The following is a 17,353-nucleotide window of genomic DNA, read 5'->3' on the forward strand; positions in this document are numbered from 1 at the left end:
AACCACACATGACCCATTTAGGAATTACAGCACTCCTGGACATTACAGTGTGTTTCCCCCTCTGTGTGGAAGCCACAGATATATGAGTGCAGAAGCCAAATCAATCCAGGATCCAGGTCCTCGTTTTCTTCAACTTCTCATGAACCCTCTGTGTTGCAAAGAGTGGAAGGAGGATTTGATCTGGTTTCTGGGCATCCTTGATCAGCGTTTCTAATTGAATGCACACAGTTCCATGTCAAATGTCCTAGAATCCATGTTTTCCCATTGCAACATCAACTTTTCCCCCATATTCTTTTCCCACCACATTCAACACACACACAAACACAATAATTATACCTTTCCATGTCTCATGTTGATCGTCAAAATAGGAAAAAGCTGAGACGAATGTGTGTGTGTGCTGTTGACAGTGGCTGTTCACTTTTATACTTGCTGAAGGGTTGTATTATTTTTCTTTTGTTGGTTCCCTTGAGGTTCAAAGTACCAAGCCCTGGATCTATCTGTTTCCCTCAGTCACACACCCAGCCCTAGTGCTTAACCCTGGATCTATCTGTTTCCCTCAGTCACACACCCAGCCCTAGCCCCAAGTCTAAAAACTCATTCAGTTCAGTCCCTCTGGGAGGAATGTGCTTTCACTCAATGAAGCACGTTGTCACTTCTGGGGAAATGTGACACACTTAGCAGATCTACATGGGCAAGGCTGCACATAACCCCTCTGGCTTTAGGAAGGAAAACATGACAGCATCCTGGATTCATTATAAAGGACTTTGTTCAGTATCAACAGAGATATGACCTTTTTTGCTGCAGAGGTCAACTGTATAGTCGTTTGTTAAGTTCTTTTCTGCCGTTGAGTCTGTAGGTTCGATTCACCAGCGGAGTGGACAGTGTGGTCCAGTTCATCTTCTACCAGCCCATCGTTCATCGCTGGAGGGAAACAGACTTCTTTCCTTGCTCAGTGACCTGTGGTGGAGGTAACAGGATGTTATGGGCTAGGAACCTTTCTGTCATTTTAAGTTAATATCATTAACTTAAAATAATAATTAAGTTAATATCGACAGGCTGATAATCTTAATTATCCAGTACATTTTGGCCTTGTGTACTGTAACTGTAAACGTGATGATTGGTTGTAGGATATCAGCTGACTTCGGCTGAGTGCTTTGACCAGCGGAGCCAGCGTGTTGTGATGGACCAGTACTGCCACTACTACCCTGAGAATGTTAAACCCAAGCCCAAGCTGCAGGAGTGCAACATGGACCCCTGCCTGGCTAGGTAAGTAATCTGCCCTCTAACATGAGAGCAAAGTGAACGTCACTATTCAGATTCGCTTGGCACCAGTAAAGTTAGTCATTTTGTTATGTCTATGATGCCGTCTTGATTTTTTTTCTTCTTGTATTTTCTTTTTTAGCGATGGCTACAAGCAAATCATGCCCTATGACCTCTACCACCCTCTACCTCGGTATGTATGGATGGTAGACACTCTAACCCTCTCACAAACACACACACACACACACATGCTTTCTTTGTCTCCATACAAAAAACACATACAAATATCGACCTCGGTTATACAGTACGTATGGGCGCGTCCTGCGGAAACGAGACCCATTTTCCATTCCAATGACCCCGGACGTTCCATCTGCTCCATGTGCCCCCCCCCCTTCCCTTCCCCTCCCCCAGCTGGGAGAGCAGCCCCTGGACGGCCTGCTCCACGTCGTGCGGCGGGGGCGTCCAGAGCCGCTCCGTGTCCTGCGTGGAGGAGGACCTGCAGGGCAGCGTCACCGCCTCGGAGGAGTGGAAGTGTCTGTACGCCCCCAAGACGGCCATCATGCAGCCGTGCAACAGCTTCCACTGCCCCACCTGGGCGGCTCAGGACTGGTCGCCTGTACGTCTCCGAGTTCACCGTCAGCCCAAGTCACATGGGCAATTATGTGTCACGTGTCACATGATCGATTATGTGTGGGAGGAATGACTCTGTCCATTAGAGACACAATACCTATTATGTATGGGTGTGTTTTTTTTATCCCTTAAGAGCTTGGTCACGATTAATATAGTGTTAATGTTATAATTGTATAGAACTTAACTAAATAATGCCCTTGGGTGCAAAAGGCCAACCTTTTTTGGGGGGTACTACCTGACCCTGTTACCAGGCATCCGTGATTACGTTTGTTAGTCTCACATCTGATTGGTCAGAAAAGGAACTGGGAATACTGTGTGTCTAATCTACACCATACAGAGGTGCAGAGAGCTCTTGATTAAACAGAACGGGTGCCAAACAGAGAGAAAGCCAGAAAACATGTTAACCTGACATTAACCAGATGTTTTTCAATATAATTCAGCCATCCCTTCACACCACAGGCTAAGTTCTCCACACAGAAACCCTCCGAACCGGCAGCATACCCAGGTGTTTAAAACACGACCTCTTCTGAGTGATTACCGGTAGCAGTTCTAACCACACTCCCGGCCCCGGACCCAAATGCCTCCAAAACAAACAAAACTTTAATTAAAAGTTAAATAGAAGTCAAAAGTGCACAGAGTCCTCATCTTCTTTGGTGGCGCACACACAGACGTAGTCAAGACGCTCAGCTCCAGAAACCGTTCATGGATCCCAGATTCTCTGTGACAGAGCAGTAGGAACTTATTTAAGCTATTACTATTACACTTTTAGTCAGATGCTAACTGCGTTTAATTGGCTCTGTACCCGTACTGCGCGCAATGACAATAAAGTTCAATCTTGTTGAATTGAATTTGAAAACATGACTCCCTGCCTCTCATGGCTTAGTGATGGTCCATCAGAGAGCCAGGTCCCTTGTGAGTTACACGTCATGCGGGAAATTGACCTCCCCTCTCCAGTAAGTACACAGGAGACAGACCGGGGGCGCCAGCTTTTGTGAACCCCCTAAAACCCTGCATCGCTGTTTGCCTTGCACATTCTTCCTCTGAACACCCCACTTAAATACTTGTCTTGGCAAAGTATGCATGCAAAAAAAAACGTTGCCGGCAGAAAGTCTGCCAACATTTTTGTGGGTCACCCTCCCTCATCTTCTCCCAACCTGAGGTATGAAGTGTCTCAGGCATCTGACAGGGAAAGGTGTCAGAGACTCAGAGAAAGATCTGTCTCGAGGAAGAAGTAATGAGCCCTTGTGTGGCTCTAACCATTGATGCTGTATAATCACAGTGGGATACCAAAAAGATGTGGCTTCGACGTGTCTTCCAATTGAACAAAAAACGATCCGCAGTATCAAGGACTTCTATAATGTGCACTCCCGCGGCAGCAAAAACCCTTCGCACAACCCCCCAGACGATTGATATTATGTATGGGTGGACATCAGCCTACGTTATGCATCCAGTTCATGTACAGTAGGCAGTGTGTTTAAGTTCACCTCTCTTATCATTTGCAGTGTACTACGACCTGTGGACAGGGCCTGCGCTACAGGGTGGTCCTCTGCATCGACCACAGAGGTCTCCACGCCGGAGGCTGCAACCCCACCACCAAGCCCCACATCAAGGAGGAGTGTCTCATCACAGTCCCCTGCTTCAAGCCCATAGGTATGCTGTTCCCGCCTCCCAGTCGACCGTGAGTGCCGTGTATCGAGTGATCCTTCACACTGGTAGTGATCAGTCCGTCATGTGATCTGCAGATGACTCTGACACGACTGCCGACATGTTGAATGTTGATTTGGTCGCGCCAGGAATTTGATTCACTCTGATCCGTTTTTTTTTTTTTGTCCTTCGCAAACTCTCCCAGTTTCTCTCCCCCTATCCGCTTCTTCCGGCACTGAACTCTCTCCCCTTCTGCAGAAACCCTCCCGGTGGAGGCCAAGCAGCAGTGGGCCAAGCAGGCCATTGAGCTGGAGGAGGAGATCGTTGTTTCTGAAGACCCCACGTGAGTCCAGGCGAAGGCCCTCCAGGGCTGTATGGAACTGGAACCCAGCCTGCCGCTGGTCTGGTTCTGAAGATGAATGTATGGGAGAACACCTAGCGGTCAACCCCCTCATGTTGCTGACTAAGAACTTTCTTTGTCAGCTCATGCTCTCTCTGAAACGTTCAAACAAGTTGGCCTCTGTAGCCAGTTGGCACGTATCGCTGTGTCATGTGACTGGGTAATAGTGTTGTGTGCTGTCTTGATAACGGATGCTCTGGTGAGGCAGACGCAGGACTGTGTTCTGTTACGTTCAGGTATTCATCTCTGGGCCTTTGTTGTCATGACGCCCCCCCCCCCTCCCCATGGTCCTTTGGTTTCATATGCTGCTTATGCAGCTGTTGTTCTGTATGAATAATGATATTGGCAATTTAGCAGCCAACCACCACACATTGGCTGTAAGAGGTTTTACTGAGGAGCATGATTTTAATTTTACAGTAACCACAAAGGAGAGGAGAAAGAAGAATGTGTTTCTCTGTTCTACGCCAGAGTATCTGGCTGTCAGACTGACCTCACAAGACACCCTCTTTATAATATCCAAAACCCAGCAAGACCTGCATTTGTCCACACCTTCTCTCCCCTGTTTGAGTCATGCTGTTCCGTCCTTTGGAAGGAACGACATGGAAGTCTGTTCTTTTTTTTTACAACAAAAGTGAGTGAGACTCCTTGCCAGAGCATATGACTTTGTACATTTGCAAGACAAAAAAAAAAAAAAACATGTCTTTCCCCTAAAAGCACATAAATATCTGCTTATAATATGCTGTCGCTTTGCGGGCCAACAACAATATCTGCGTGCCATATGGAGCCAGGTTACGGATGTGTGAGGATTGAGGAGGAAATTCCTGCGTTGGACTTACTGCACCTCCACAGCCAAGGCTAAAGCCAGCCGTTAACCACCGCTGAGCAGCCGTCTGACAAAACCCACTGGTAGACTCTCCTCATGATTCTATTATTCCAAGGTTATTAGCCCTGGAGTTTGGGATGAGGTTAATAAACTAATGACCCTCCACCCCCCCCCCCCCCTTCCCACAAGGCAATAATATGCTTCTTATGCACGTGCCATTCTAAAATGTTGTTATTGTGACCCTTTATTGTGACTCGTTCTGAGATTTGGGGTGTGTGATATCTTGGCACCACCCCATAACCAAAAGTAAGGGAAGCAATTATTTGGTGCATTTGACATGTTACACCATTATTTACACGAAGTTTACGTTATACATTTTTTAAAGGGGATGGGAGTCAAGAAGGGGTTTTAAAAAGAAAAAAACATTAACAAGACAGTCATGGGCAGCAGTAATTTTAGGATTAACACTACGGGCTGTGGGTCTTGAAGGCCACATTCTGTAAGCCATGAGTACAAGTCAGTTCAAAAGGCCTAAATGAACTAGTAAAATACTGAATGAAGATACATTAATTCACTATTGAGGTCACAAGGGTGGACAATAGTACTGCGTTGTGGTTTGACATCTCAGTTGGGGAAGAATGATTGATATAAATACAGAGATCTAAACATCGGTAAGCCTTTCATGTCTGAGTGCAACACCAAAAAGATGTGAAATGTGAGAAATTTCCGAAAATGGAACTGTGGAGTCATCATGAGCTCATTGGCTTTAATGACACATGAGTTTATAAATAACTTAAACAAGCCCACGGCCACCTCTGATCTACTCCAGTCTCTCTGTCTATCCCTCTATCTCCTTGGATTTCTCCCCCTTTCCTCACCTCTCCATCTTCGTCGGTGTGGCAGTCACCTCACTCCCAGAGCCCTAACTTCCCGTGCCCTGTCTTCTGATGTTCCCCTGAAGGACACTGCAAAGCCCCTTCATCCCAGAGAGACTGACTCTAATGCCTCGCAGCTGCTCAATTAAGCGCAGCGGGCCTGAATTTCACAAATACTTTGTCAGTTTATGAACTGAGCAGTAAATGACAAAAGCTTGTGTGAGGAAGGCTATGCCAGACACCAGAACTCCTGCTTATTAGGCCTTCCATTCAATGCCAGCTGAGACTTTGAACAGCTGTATTAGGTCAGGATCCGTAAAATGTTCACTTTAGTCATAGTTTGAAGGTTTGAAGATGGTTGTGCTTAAAACTGTGTTTCTAACGGTTTTGAAGGTGGTTGTGTTTATAACTGTGTGTCTCTGATTGTGTGAAGATGGGCGTGTGTATAACTGTGTGTCTGCCTTAAAATCTCTGGATCTCTTTGCACCTAAGCCTGTTCTTGTCTCTTTTTACACCTGTGTGTGTGTGTGTTTGTGTGTGTGCATGTATGTGCATATGTGTGTGTGTGTGTGTGCATCTATGTGCTTATGTGTGTGCATTCCTCCAGGTTCATCCCCAGCCCATGGCTGCCTTGCAGTAGAACGTGTGGCTCAGGTACTCAGAGGAGGACAGTGAAGTGTCAGGTCCTACTGTCCTTCTCCCAGACCGTAGCAGACCTGCCCGACCACGAGTGTCAGGGGCCCAAGCCGGCAGAGAGCCAGCCCTGCTACCACACGCCCTGCCCTGGGCTGGAGGAGGACGAGGGAGATTGGGCTCCTCAGAAAGAGGAGCTTCATGACTGGGAGATGGAGGGTTTCTCAGAATGTTCCAGAAGCTGTGGAACAGGTATATTGTGCTTGTCTACGGCCACACGTACCCAAACACACACCACCCCTCTTCAGATGTTGTTGTTACCATACAGGAACATGGAATATGTGCATCTTAAATGTTGTTTATAATCGCCAGGGCTACGGGAGGCGGTGTGGATCTGCCTGAACAAGCAGACGAGGGAGGCTGCGGATGAGAGCCAGTGTGTGAGCTCCGATAGGCCTCCCCAGCTCCTGCAGAGCTGCAGCACCCAGCACTGCCCCCCCAGGTACCACCCCTCCACCCAGCACTGCCCCCCAGGTACCACCCATCCACCCAGCACTGCCCCCCCAGGTACCACCCCTCCACCCAGCACTGCCCCCCCAGGTACCACCCATCCACCCAGCACTGCCCCCCCAGGTACCACCCCTCCACCCAGCACTGCCCCCCCAGGTACCACCCCTCCACCCAGCACTGCCCCCGCAGGTACCACCCATCCACCCAGCACTGCCCTCCCAGGTACCACCCATCCACCCAGCACTGCCCCCCCAGGTACCACCCCTCCACCAAGCACTGCCCCCCCAGGTACCACTTCTCCACCCAGCACTGCCCCCCCAGGTACCACTTCTCCACCCAGCACAGTCACCCAGCTCAGGACCTCTGCTGAACTTTCAGACCTCCATCACTACAACCCCACCTGCAGGCTTATGCCAGCAACAAGGGTCCACGTTAGGCCTGCCAACTCCAACCACCAGGGTCAGGATTAATCCAGAGTTAGACCACCATGGTCTTAAATGAAAAACGTCTGAAAATGACAGAGCATTTTTATTATAAACGCCTTTTAAACACATTTTAAAGCCAGATATTAATTATTTGGCCGATTAGAGCAAACACAGATTCACTTCAGAGTATTTCCTGCATCTCCCTCATGGGAAGATTTATCTGAGCCATGAAAAGACCCAAAAGCATGTTGTTAAAGTGTCTGTGCTTCAGCAGCACTCTGAATGGATGTTGCTGCAGGCCGCAAGTTCACAGTACGAACAGCCTTGGTGTTCCAGTACTCAAACTGTTGTCTGGAAACCCAAGGGGTTGCAGTCAGCTCCTGCCTATTTTTCTAGGACGTAGGTTTTGTTTTCAGGCACAGCAAACGCTGTGTCGGGCTTCTTTACCTTGGCCCGCACGCCCCTCCCTCAGGGCTCCTTAGCCCCCCCCCCCTTCCCATATTTAGCAACGCAAATTTGAGCCTTTCCTCTCCAGAAGGAAAACGACATCCTCGGATCAGATATATAGAATGTTTCCCATTCTTTCCTTTGCCTGAGATCCGATCCCTTTGCAATAAATTCAAGACAACTTAGTCGTTTCTCCTTTCGTAATGTGCAACTGCTGGTGTGACCATAAAAATCCCCCCCCCCCCCCTTCCCCCTTCCCCCACCTTGCTGGTGTGTCTGTCTGGCTGCAGGTGGGAGGCGGGGCAGTGGACCTCCTGCTCGGCCACCTGTGGAGTGGGTCTGATGACGCGCTCGGTGGCGTGCATGCAGCGCCCGTCCCCAGACAGCAACCAGACGGAGAGGGTCAGGGACGAGGACTGTCGAGGCCCCAAACCCAACCCCCTCCAGGCGTGCAACCGCTTTGACTGCCCCCCCATGTGGGACCTGCAGGGCTGGGGACAGGTGAGACTTTCAGTGGAAAAATCACATTTGTAATTGATTTATTCATTTCGATTTTATCCAAAAGAAAGTACAGGGGGATTTGAACCTGCAACCTCTTGATCTACAGTAAAAAAGCTCAGCCACTAAATTGTACCTATCCTTATTTGAACCCGTGTTAGACTAGTGTGAGTGTTTAAATATTGGCCCTGTGAACGAGGTGTTGAAGGACTTACTGTTAGGATCTGCTGCTCAGTGTTCCCGTAGCTGTGGGGGAGGGGCCCGGACCAGAGAGGTGCTGTGTAAGCAGAGACTGTCTGACGGGAGCGTTCTGGAGCTACCAGACACGTTCTGCCCCAAGACCAGTCCTGCCTCCCAGCAGCCCTGTGGCCTGCTGCAGTGTCCTGCTCAGTGGGTCACCACCAGCTGGTCGCAGGTACAAACCTTTACACCAGTTAGTTCACTTTCTTTTTGTTTGAAATGCTGCCTATACAGTATATCATTGGTCCAAATGGCTGATTAGCTGATCCACTGAGTAATACACTATTGTGTAACTTCTATTTAAGAAAAGTTACCATCACTATCATTCATCAGGGCGTTGCCAGATAGTTGTTCTGCTGGTAATCTGGTGATCTGATCTCCCAGTGCTCGGTGACCTGTGGAGAGGGGCTCCAGAGGCGCCACGCGGCCTGCAGGAGGCCAGGGGAGGGCGACCAGTACCAGGCCGAGGCCCCCCAGGCCTGCGCCCCCACCCCCCAGCCCTCCACCGCGCGTCCCTGCTCCCCAGGGCCCTGCCAAAGTAAGAAAGAGTGTCTGTCTAAGGCCAGCTCTATGCTGCTCATTCATAGTGAGAGAGAACCAGAGGGCAGTTTCTTCCCCTGGTCCACGTCTTAAACATTCATATGTAGCACATGAATTGCAGAACGAGTAACAACTCAAATAGCTAAATACTTTCCCCTCATATACTGACAGATACTGTAGAAACTAGAACTTGTTAATTGTACACAAAATGTATTTGAGATATTGATCTCAAATGAATTTTTCAGTGTACATATCTCAGACTTCATCACTGTGGTTGACTCCAGGATTGGTGGAGATATCTCCCCTCTCAGCTTCTGCCTACATGCACACCTCACACCTCTCTCTCCCAGAGCCCAGCAGGCCTGACAAGACGGAGCCCGGCGTCCAGGCCCAGAGGAAGGTCTACATCCAGCTGAGGAGAGACAAGAAGCTGCACGTTGTGGCGGGCGGCTACGCCTACCTGCTCCCCTGGACCTCCGTGCAGCTCCGCTGCCCGGCCCGCCTCCGCGGCGGCCACACCCACTGGCTGAAGGACGGCAAGCCGCTCGCCGTCCTCCCCCAACTGGGCGACGTCCACATCCAGTACCTCCGGGCCTCGGACGCTGGGGTCTACAGCTGTGTAGCGGGCCAAGCCCGGGAGAACTTGGTGCTGAAGGTCGTCAGCGGCAAGCAGAAGGTGAACCAGCAGGCTGGGAGCTCGGTGGGTGATAGGACCCAGGAGGTGTTCCGGTACGACGCCATCGTTCAGCTCTTGCTCAACCAGAGAGGGGCCTCCCGGGATTCCGCGGGTTTCACGGAGGACAAAAACGGGTCGACGCAGGACCGCAAGGACGCCGCGTTGGAGCCGTCCAGTCCGTCCACGCTGGTGGTTGAGATGCAGAGGCTGGACGATTTCACCCACAGCCACCCCAAAGGTCTGGAGGGACGTGAGGGGGAGCAGGCCATCGCCCGGCTCCTCGCCGAGCTCTCCGGGAGCCAGGACGAGAGCAACGAATCCATCCTGCAGCCGTCCCAACGACCGGAGGTCTCCGTGCTCCCTGGCGCTCGGAAGCAGCACACCTTCAAGGACTCACCTCATTCTAGCAAAGCCAGAGGCCCTGCGCCGGTCCAGAGGCCTAGGAAGGTCAGCGGTTCGACGCCGTCTGCGCTGGTGGTCCGTGTGGGGACCCCGGTCGTCCTGCACAGACAGGTGGGCAGTGTGGAGCTGAAGTGTGAGGTGTCGGGAGGACACGACCCCACCGTCACCTGGACCAAAGATGGGAAGGAGATACTTTACAGCGGCAGGTAACGACAGACTATGGCTTCTACCTTTGTTAGGTACCTTTGCTACCTTTATATAAAATATATATATATATGACTTTGTTTCACAATCTTTCATCTATCAAAATGGTGGACCGTGTGTTCAGTTATGAGTGGATAAATATAGGATCTGTGTAGCTTCGTAGCCAAACCTCAGTAGTAGCCTGTAGGTCTGTGTCCTGTGTTTAGTAGTTAGGTGCTTGTTGTGTGTCTGTGTTGTGACTGAGGTGATTTCAGTCGCTCTGAGGTGATTTCAGTCGCTCTGCCGTGTGTGTGTGATGGCAGAGTGGTCCTGCAGAAAGATGGCTCCCTGAAGATCCTGTCTCCAGGCCAGGCGGACGCAGGACTGTACACCTGCTCCACCCCGGGACACCTGGGCTCCTCCTCCCTGGCCTCCTGGCTGCACGTCGCAGGCAACTGACACACACACACACACACATACATGGACAGTTAATACTCATGTTATGAAAATTGATGCAGTATTTGCACTTGTACTTAGCTTTTACATTTGGCCAAGACCCCTTCACAGCTTTAAAATCTTTCGCGATCTCCTACCTCTCTACGTCTTAGAGAGGACCCTTTACAAGCAGATAGAGATGCAGACGGCATAACCACACACACCCTCCCCCTCCTACCCTCCTCATCCGATAGCAATTACATGTTCCAGTCTAGGCAGCAATTCAAAGTAGATTAAGCAAGTGTGCCTACTTAGCTAAGCTAAATAGTGGAGATTGAGGGGTTTTAAAGTGTTGAAGAGGTTCCAGAACTCCATATGCAAACTCTTAGGTGACACATGGGTTCTTGGGCATAATCCGAAACATATACTGTGTGTGTGTGTGTGTATTAAAGAATGATTTTAATTCCGCACTTTACCTTTTGGGGTGCATCTGTAGGTGAGAGAGGAGGTAACTGTTCTAACAACATAGAGAACAGTTCACTCTGTCCAGACAGAGGAAACAACAGCCGGTCACACTGTCATGGACAAGCCTGCCCCCTCAGGTGAAACATTGCAACTGCATGTACGCCAAACTGAATTAGATTAGAATATCTTTTCATCAAGAAACCAAATGACACGGCAATTTACTCTTAGATCAACGTCAAATAAATGTCATATTACCAAGCGTTGTTTGGCGGCACGCAAAGTTTGAACTATTTTACTCGTCATTTTTTGTCCTGGGTAGGTGGCTAGCGTCCCCCTGGTCCCTGTGCTCAGCCAGCTGTGGCGGGGGGGTGCAGAGCCGCAGGGTGAGCTGTCTGAGTGGGCCGGAGGGGGGGGCCAGCAGGGTGGCGGCCCAGCGCTGTGTGGAAGGGGCAGGGAGGAGACCCGGCGACAGGCGACCCTGCAACACTCTGCCCTGTGTGAGGTGGGCTGCCTCTGGCTGGGGGCCGGTGAGTAGTGCTTCCATTCTGTCATCTCCAAGTATAGTCCTGATTAAAACTAAGGGCAATAGTCTCTGACAATGGATTAACGGGATCAAATTAAACACAAACTCAAAGAACTTTTTCCAAAGGTTTTGATCCCTTTTCATAAACGACTGTTCTGCTGTGCTCTCACTGTGTTCCAGTGTCAGGGTCATTGTGTTGGTCTTCGTTTGGCCACCCAGCACCGTCACATCTACTGTCAAGACCTGAATGCCACCAAAGTCTCCCACCGAATGTGCAGTGACCTCCACAGGCAAGCCCGAGCATTTCACGCAGCGTTACCGCGAAACAGTGTGGCGTTCCGCACGAATGCAACGAAACAAGTGTGCTTTTATTCACGTTTGTAGGTAGACTCTCACCTCAGTCGCGTGTGCTTGCATAGGCCCAGCTCCTGCAGGAACTGCTCCTCAGAGGCGTGTGCCCTGCAGTGGCGCGTCGGACCCTGGACACAGTGCACGGCCTCCTGTGGTCGCCATGGCTTCCAGTCCCGACGTGTGACCTGCGCGCACCTGAGCAGCGGTAAAGCAGCCCAGGAACACCACTGCACCTGGAGGCCACGCCCCTCCAGCTGGCAACGATGCAATATCCTGTCCTGTGGAAACGGTATGCTCGGGTAGAGGTCGCAAAATGCAGTCGTCTCTGACCCATTGATATCATGTTCTGATATTGACGTGTTCTGTACCTCACCTATTCTGTGAGGGCTATTTTTTGTGTTTGTTCTGGAATGTTGCAGGCTATGGTAACGTTATTTAACTGGAACTATATTATGTACTCATTGGTGAAAATTCAATAAAAAAAAAACGTCTGCCCATAGTTATCAACATGTGTGTAGATAAAATACTGTCAAGGTGAGTGGGAGACCAAGTCTCATTAGATACAACCTTTTCCTTTTTCTGAACCATCGTTAAGGAAACCGTGCGTTGAAACCCTGTTCCTCTCGGTTCCTCAGCGGGCGAGTGTCTGGACAGCAGCAGGTACTGTGAGAAGGTACGACAGCTGGACCTCTGTCTGCTGCCACAGTTTAAGACGCGCTGTTGTCAGTCCTGCCAAGACACTTGAAAAGGGGCGGGTAGGAGAGAAGAGACTGGTGCATGACCTCAGACCCTGCACCTCCATCAGCGCCAACACCGACCCGACAGGATGCATCGGGATGGGGGGACAGGGGTTTAGAGAGTTTGAGGGTGTGGAGGCTCCGGGTGGGAACGGCTGACATCCAACCTCCTCCATCCAACAAAAGAAAAGGATTTGTGTGACTATTAATTTAAACCCAATGAAAGCTTTGGTTTTGTTATGTTTTATCATTCTTAAACCTGCAGAACATGACAAATTTCCAGACGACTAAAAGTGATGAAGCGTACAGTTCCATTGGGGATACCAGAGTTGAACACCACACAACTCTGTAGAACATTAGTGGGCTTTTTCTAAGCACTGGATATTGTAAGTTTGTCTTTTACAACAATACTCTCCTTGAAAGTTCCATTTTAAATTCCTGCATTTTTTATTGTTTTCAGAATCCTAGAAATATACATTTTGAATGGATGTATATTTGCACATAGTGTTGTGAAGTACAGAGTATGATGGCTGGATAAAATGGCGAAATGCTCCAATGTAAATGAACGGCAATTATAAGAAAGGGTTCGTACTGATATTACTGACTGGACTAAAGGCTCATGTTAGTTAGCAGAAGAATCACAAGGTCTATATAAAGCAGAGGAAGGGTTCTAGTGAAAAGCTCATGCTAATGGCTTTGTAGTCTCCTACAAACCCTCATTCTTGCTGCTTAGATTGCACTATTGTGGTTGGATTTGTCTAGTGGTCGACTCATATTGACAAGGTCTATGTGAACCTGTACAGCTAACAAAAATAAAGGCATGTTACCTGTTTTGCACTCAATTCTTTGTTAAGAACATGGCTTGGAGTTTGTTTTTGACTTTTTTGTATCTTACCTTTGGTAATATGAGTTTGGTATGGATCATTCTGTGTCAGAGTTTGAATTTAGTTTATTTTTTATGAAACCACTTTTTTTTTATGTTGTCAAGGAACACAGTTGTCGCTGTGGAGGTAGGTCCTTTTAACCAAACAATCTTGATCAAGCATATCTTCAGTAATTAGATACAGGATAAAATGTTGAACCTGGTTTTGATGTGCACTATATACTTGTTTGTTGGCCGGAAAGGCTGCTGTCAAGACTGAAATTTTGTCATTTTTATATTATAGAAGTATTAGGCCAGGTAAATGCTTTAAAAGCTGAAAACCAAGTAATTCTGGGGAGACCAGGCAAAATATGTTCATGTTCCCACTGCTATAAACATAAGCAGCTGTGAGGCCAGGAGTTACATTTTTAGTTTAGTCTAGTGATGTAATTATGTTTATTAAGTGTATAATTGGGTTAGTGTTTGTGATCTGTATTGTTTATCAACTATTTATTGTCATAGTTTCTTCTGCGAATGTAATTGTTTTGTAAAGAATTAAAGAATGTATTTGTAGTGTTTTTTCTATGTAGCTGGTATTCCTCGGTCTTTGTGCAACAGCAGCTACACATAATTACTGTGTTTTTGTTCAAAACCAGACAATACATTTATTTTTGTTAAAACTGAAATCATCCACACATCAGATCAAATACAAACATCTGATTACCGTAATAGTTTCTGATTGGCTTGGACTGTGGTTTTAGTCTTCACAATAATACTACAAAAGTAAAGAATGAAGATATACTGTCTCAATATTTGTCCACATCCATGATGTTAAAGAAACAAAACAAAATGTACGGATGAATAAGGACTAAATATGTATTTGGTGTTCATGTTGTAAGTATATAAAGAATCTATTGGATGTACTCACTTAACCATTAACTGGACCATAGCATGAAACTACCCTGCAAAGGAAGGGTTAAAAAGCAATGTGATTATCCCTGTCTTGTGATCTAAACCTGTGCCATGAAAGAGGGCCTTGTATGTGCAGTGAGCCACTTTTGGACGGGGAAAAGCTGCAAGCAAACAAGCTGACAAAACATTTTGGTGAGTTGGATCAAACTGAATGGCTTACGGTACCGTGTTTTTTGAAGGATGTGTTTTTTATAGGCAACTGTTTTGATGCATCAGTGACAGAATTGTGAAAGAGCCTTTTTGTTCCTGTGTATTTACAGTGAGCAAGAGAAATAATTGCAGCCAGAAGCCATGCTAGCACAAATCAATTTTTCATTGTACATTTTCAGTTGGAACAATCCTTTCCCTCAGAATTATTAAATTGATTACCCTGTGACACACCAGTTATCCAATCAGTTGGAAGGATGTGGAAAATAATTTGTTTTGAAGTCATTCATTCATACAAGTTATTCATACAGAATATTAGACGAGCTTTGAGAGTTTTTCACAATAACCTAGCCTGGGCATGAAAAATCAGTCTCAGCCTGTCCCTGTGGTGCTCTTTTAATAATATAATTCAAAACACGGCATAGCTAAAATATTTGCCAACCTTTAACTTTAAACTCTAATCAAATAAAACCAATGCACCATCAATAATGTCATTGTAATTTTGTTTTTAGGGCTGGATATTGACTTTTCATCACTATGAATCTTAAAGTGTGGGTCTTTGGTAGAAAGGAGACACATGCTGAGGAGCTTTAGCTTGGGGTTGTCATGGAAGCAGGCACGCTCCTACCTGCCCTGGTTCCTGCTCCGGGCCAGCCAGGGCGACCCCCCCAGGTTCTGGGCCTGAAGAGGCTCTCCTTTGCCTACCAGAGCATGTTGGAGATCCCCTATGACATCATCTTAGCCCAGCGTGATACCTTGGAAGTGCTGGACCTCAGTTACAACCTTTTGGAGGAGTATCCTTCTGTGTTTAGATAGATCTACACAAGGAAAGTATATACACTCACACGGAAGTGCCCAGAGAATTATAGCATCTCCACTGCAAAGTTGATGGCATTTTACAACTGGTGAGGTATTGGATTGTATCCATGTTCAATATATAGAGCTTCAGCACTCACATTCTGCCCCACAGAAACAAACTCATGAACAGTGCTCAGTGCACATGCAACCTGCACATTTGAGATCACACTTGTCAATATTTCTTGTGCAGAGCAAATCTGTTTGTCATGAATTCAATGATAGTTCCCTACACTTTGTCTCTCTCAAACAAACAGATCACTCAAACACTGAAGACACTGACATCAACACCACTAAGATTGTGTCACTGTTGAACCGTTTCTCCTTCATTCGGCCATTAACGGAACCCTGCCCTGTTGGGAGAGATGGACAGGTTGAGCACTCTTATTCTGGACTGCAACAACTACTCGTCCCATGTCAAGTTCCCTTACATGCCCAGAATCACCACTGTGTGGATCAACAAGAACAAGATTAGCAATCTGCCCATCTTTGTGGAGGAAATACGATGCAAATTCCCTAACATCAAGTGAGACTTATGGAATATTTGCGAGGGCTTTATAATTGGGGCTTTATCATTTTAACCACACAGGGATGTGCTGTGACATTCCAGTGATTGTTGATTGCAGGATTCTCAGTATGATGAACAACGAGGCAGCGCCTAGCTACTTCAATGGAGGGAGCTTTACCCAGTACTTAGACTATAGGTAAGTATTATTATTAAACAAATCATATGAGGAATATACTTTATTTTCTCATCTTTTAGTTAGTTAATTTGTTAGTTAGTTAGGTAGTTATTTAAGCCCAAGGAAAGTAAATCCTCTGCTACGACATTGAGATTTTAACTCAAAGGGAACAATTTACTGTATGAACTGTCAGTGAAGCGTAAGGTGTCAAGTATTGGATCAACTGTATGTAACTGTGAACACATATGTATCACTGTGTTCCTTAGAAAACGATAGATTTGTTTAAACACATTACATATCCAGTACATGTTGGCCAGTGTGTCGTTGTGCTCCAACAGACAGTATGTGATCAGCCAGGTTCCGGGCCTGGAGATTCTGGACGATACAGAAGTTTTGGAGAAAGAGAGAGTCCAGGCTAAGAAAACCTACAAGATGCAGAGAACCAGAGAAGGAAGTAAAAAAAGGAGGTCCGAGCTTCAGCAGTGAATCCTCCAAATCTGCCTGAACTGAACTTGCCCTGATCTTAAAAAGAAGAGGATAAGATACATAGAGATACCCGAGACATTATTATAATGCCCTGACTTGTGAACTAATATACACATGCAACAGAAACCCAAATTGTATACAACTTTCATGGCTTATCCCATATTTTCTTATTGTGTAGGTTTGTGCATTAAACTATTAAAATATTTAAATTGCAAATTGCCGAAGGTGAGGAACATTTACATGCCTATTATTGCATTAACACTGTCTCAGTCCTTTATGAAAAAAAAAACCTGTTTTACAGTAACTTGACATACCTTTTTTTACACAAATATGCTTTTTATTGTGAGACAAACATTTAAACAAAGAGAAAAAAACTGACATTACAACCTGGGATAACTCTGGGATTTACTAGATTAAATAATCAAAGGTCCCACAAATATTAAAAGCCCATTTGGCTTTGCCATTTTCAACATTATACAGAATTTTACAATCTTATTCAAATATATATATATATATATATATATATATATATATATATATATATATATATATATATATATATATATATATAATATTATATATTTTTTGTAAAAATCTAGGTTTGTCTCATCTTAAATCTTATATTTGTGTATAATGTACCATAAAATAAAT

The 17,353-nt window shown here is 46.6% G+C and overlaps 2 protein-coding genes across 3 annotated transcripts in view; both read left to right on the top strand.

The window, feature by feature from the left end:
- Window positions 1-14,137, top strand: part of LOC146222125 (ADAMTS-like protein 1) — a 56,382-nt gene extending 42,245 nt beyond the window's left edge. Inside the window, exons 9-26 of one of the 2 annotated variants that reach the window (XM_084691515.1) lie at window positions 857-968; window positions 1,128-1,266; window positions 1,403-1,453; window positions 1,672-1,876; window positions 3,393-3,540; window positions 3,793-3,877; window positions 6,240-6,517; window positions 6,638-6,767; window positions 7,938-8,148; window positions 8,381-8,560; window positions 8,770-8,923; window positions 9,276-10,209; window positions 10,510-10,637; window positions 11,118-11,223; window positions 11,406-11,613; window positions 11,790-11,899; window positions 12,029-12,249; window positions 12,556-14,137. In XM_084691515.1, coding sequence (XP_084547641.1) covers window positions 857-968; window positions 1,128-1,266; window positions 1,403-1,453; window positions 1,672-1,876; window positions 3,393-3,540; window positions 3,793-3,877; window positions 6,240-6,517; window positions 6,638-6,767; window positions 7,938-8,148; window positions 8,381-8,560; window positions 8,770-8,923; window positions 9,276-10,209; window positions 10,510-10,637; window positions 11,118-11,223; window positions 11,406-11,613; window positions 11,790-11,899; window positions 12,029-12,249; window positions 12,556-12,629 — 3,474 coding nt within the window. In that variant the 3' untranslated portion in view covers window positions 12,630-14,137. The remainder of the gene's footprint in view (window positions 1-856; window positions 969-1,127; window positions 1,267-1,402; window positions 1,454-1,671; window positions 1,877-3,392; window positions 3,541-3,792; window positions 3,878-6,239; window positions 6,518-6,637; window positions 6,768-7,937; window positions 8,149-8,380; window positions 8,561-8,769; window positions 8,924-9,275; window positions 10,210-10,509; window positions 10,638-11,117; window positions 11,224-11,405; window positions 11,614-11,789; window positions 11,900-12,028; window positions 12,250-12,555) is intronic. The other variant, XM_084691514.1, reaches the window with a different exon arrangement.
- Window positions 14,138-14,428: 291 nt separating this feature from the next.
- Window positions 14,429-16,854, top strand: LOC146222126 (leucine-rich melanocyte differentiation-associated protein). Its single transcript, XM_084691846.1, has 5 exons — window positions 14,429-14,663; window positions 15,191-15,472; window positions 15,877-16,059; window positions 16,160-16,237; window positions 16,555-16,854. Exons 2-5 carry the CDS (start codon window positions 15,285-15,287, stop codon window positions 16,700-16,702), a joined length of 597 nt encoding a protein of 198 aa, XP_084547972.1. The 5' UTR covers window positions 14,429-14,663; window positions 15,191-15,284; the 3' UTR covers window positions 16,703-16,854.
- Window positions 16,855-17,353: the final 499 nt, after the last annotated feature.

This window comes from Hypomesus nipponensis, chromosome 25 (genome assembly GCF_054491055.1).
Source record: "Hypomesus nipponensis isolate SF chromosome 25, ASM5449105v1, whole genome shotgun sequence".
In the NCBI taxonomy this organism is placed as follows: Eukaryota; Metazoa; Chordata; class Actinopteri; order Osmeriformes; family Osmeridae; genus Hypomesus; species Hypomesus nipponensis.

What these genes read in the sequence shown, in the direction of transcription:
- LOC146222126 (XM_084691846.1), top strand. Translation starts at nt 15,285, where the DNA reads ATGGAAGCAGGCACGCTCCTACCTGCCCTGGTTCCTGCTCCGGGCCAG. An exon ending in TGCAAATTCCCTAACATCAA is followed by an intron (nt 16,060 to 16,159) that starts GTGAGACTTATG and finishes TGTTGATTGCAG; the next exon opens with GATTCTCAGTATGATGAACA. An exon ending in ACCCAGTACTTAGACTATAG is followed by an intron (nt 16,238 to 16,554) that starts GTAAGTATTATT and finishes GTGCTCCAACAG; the next exon opens with ACAGTATGTGATCAGCCAGG.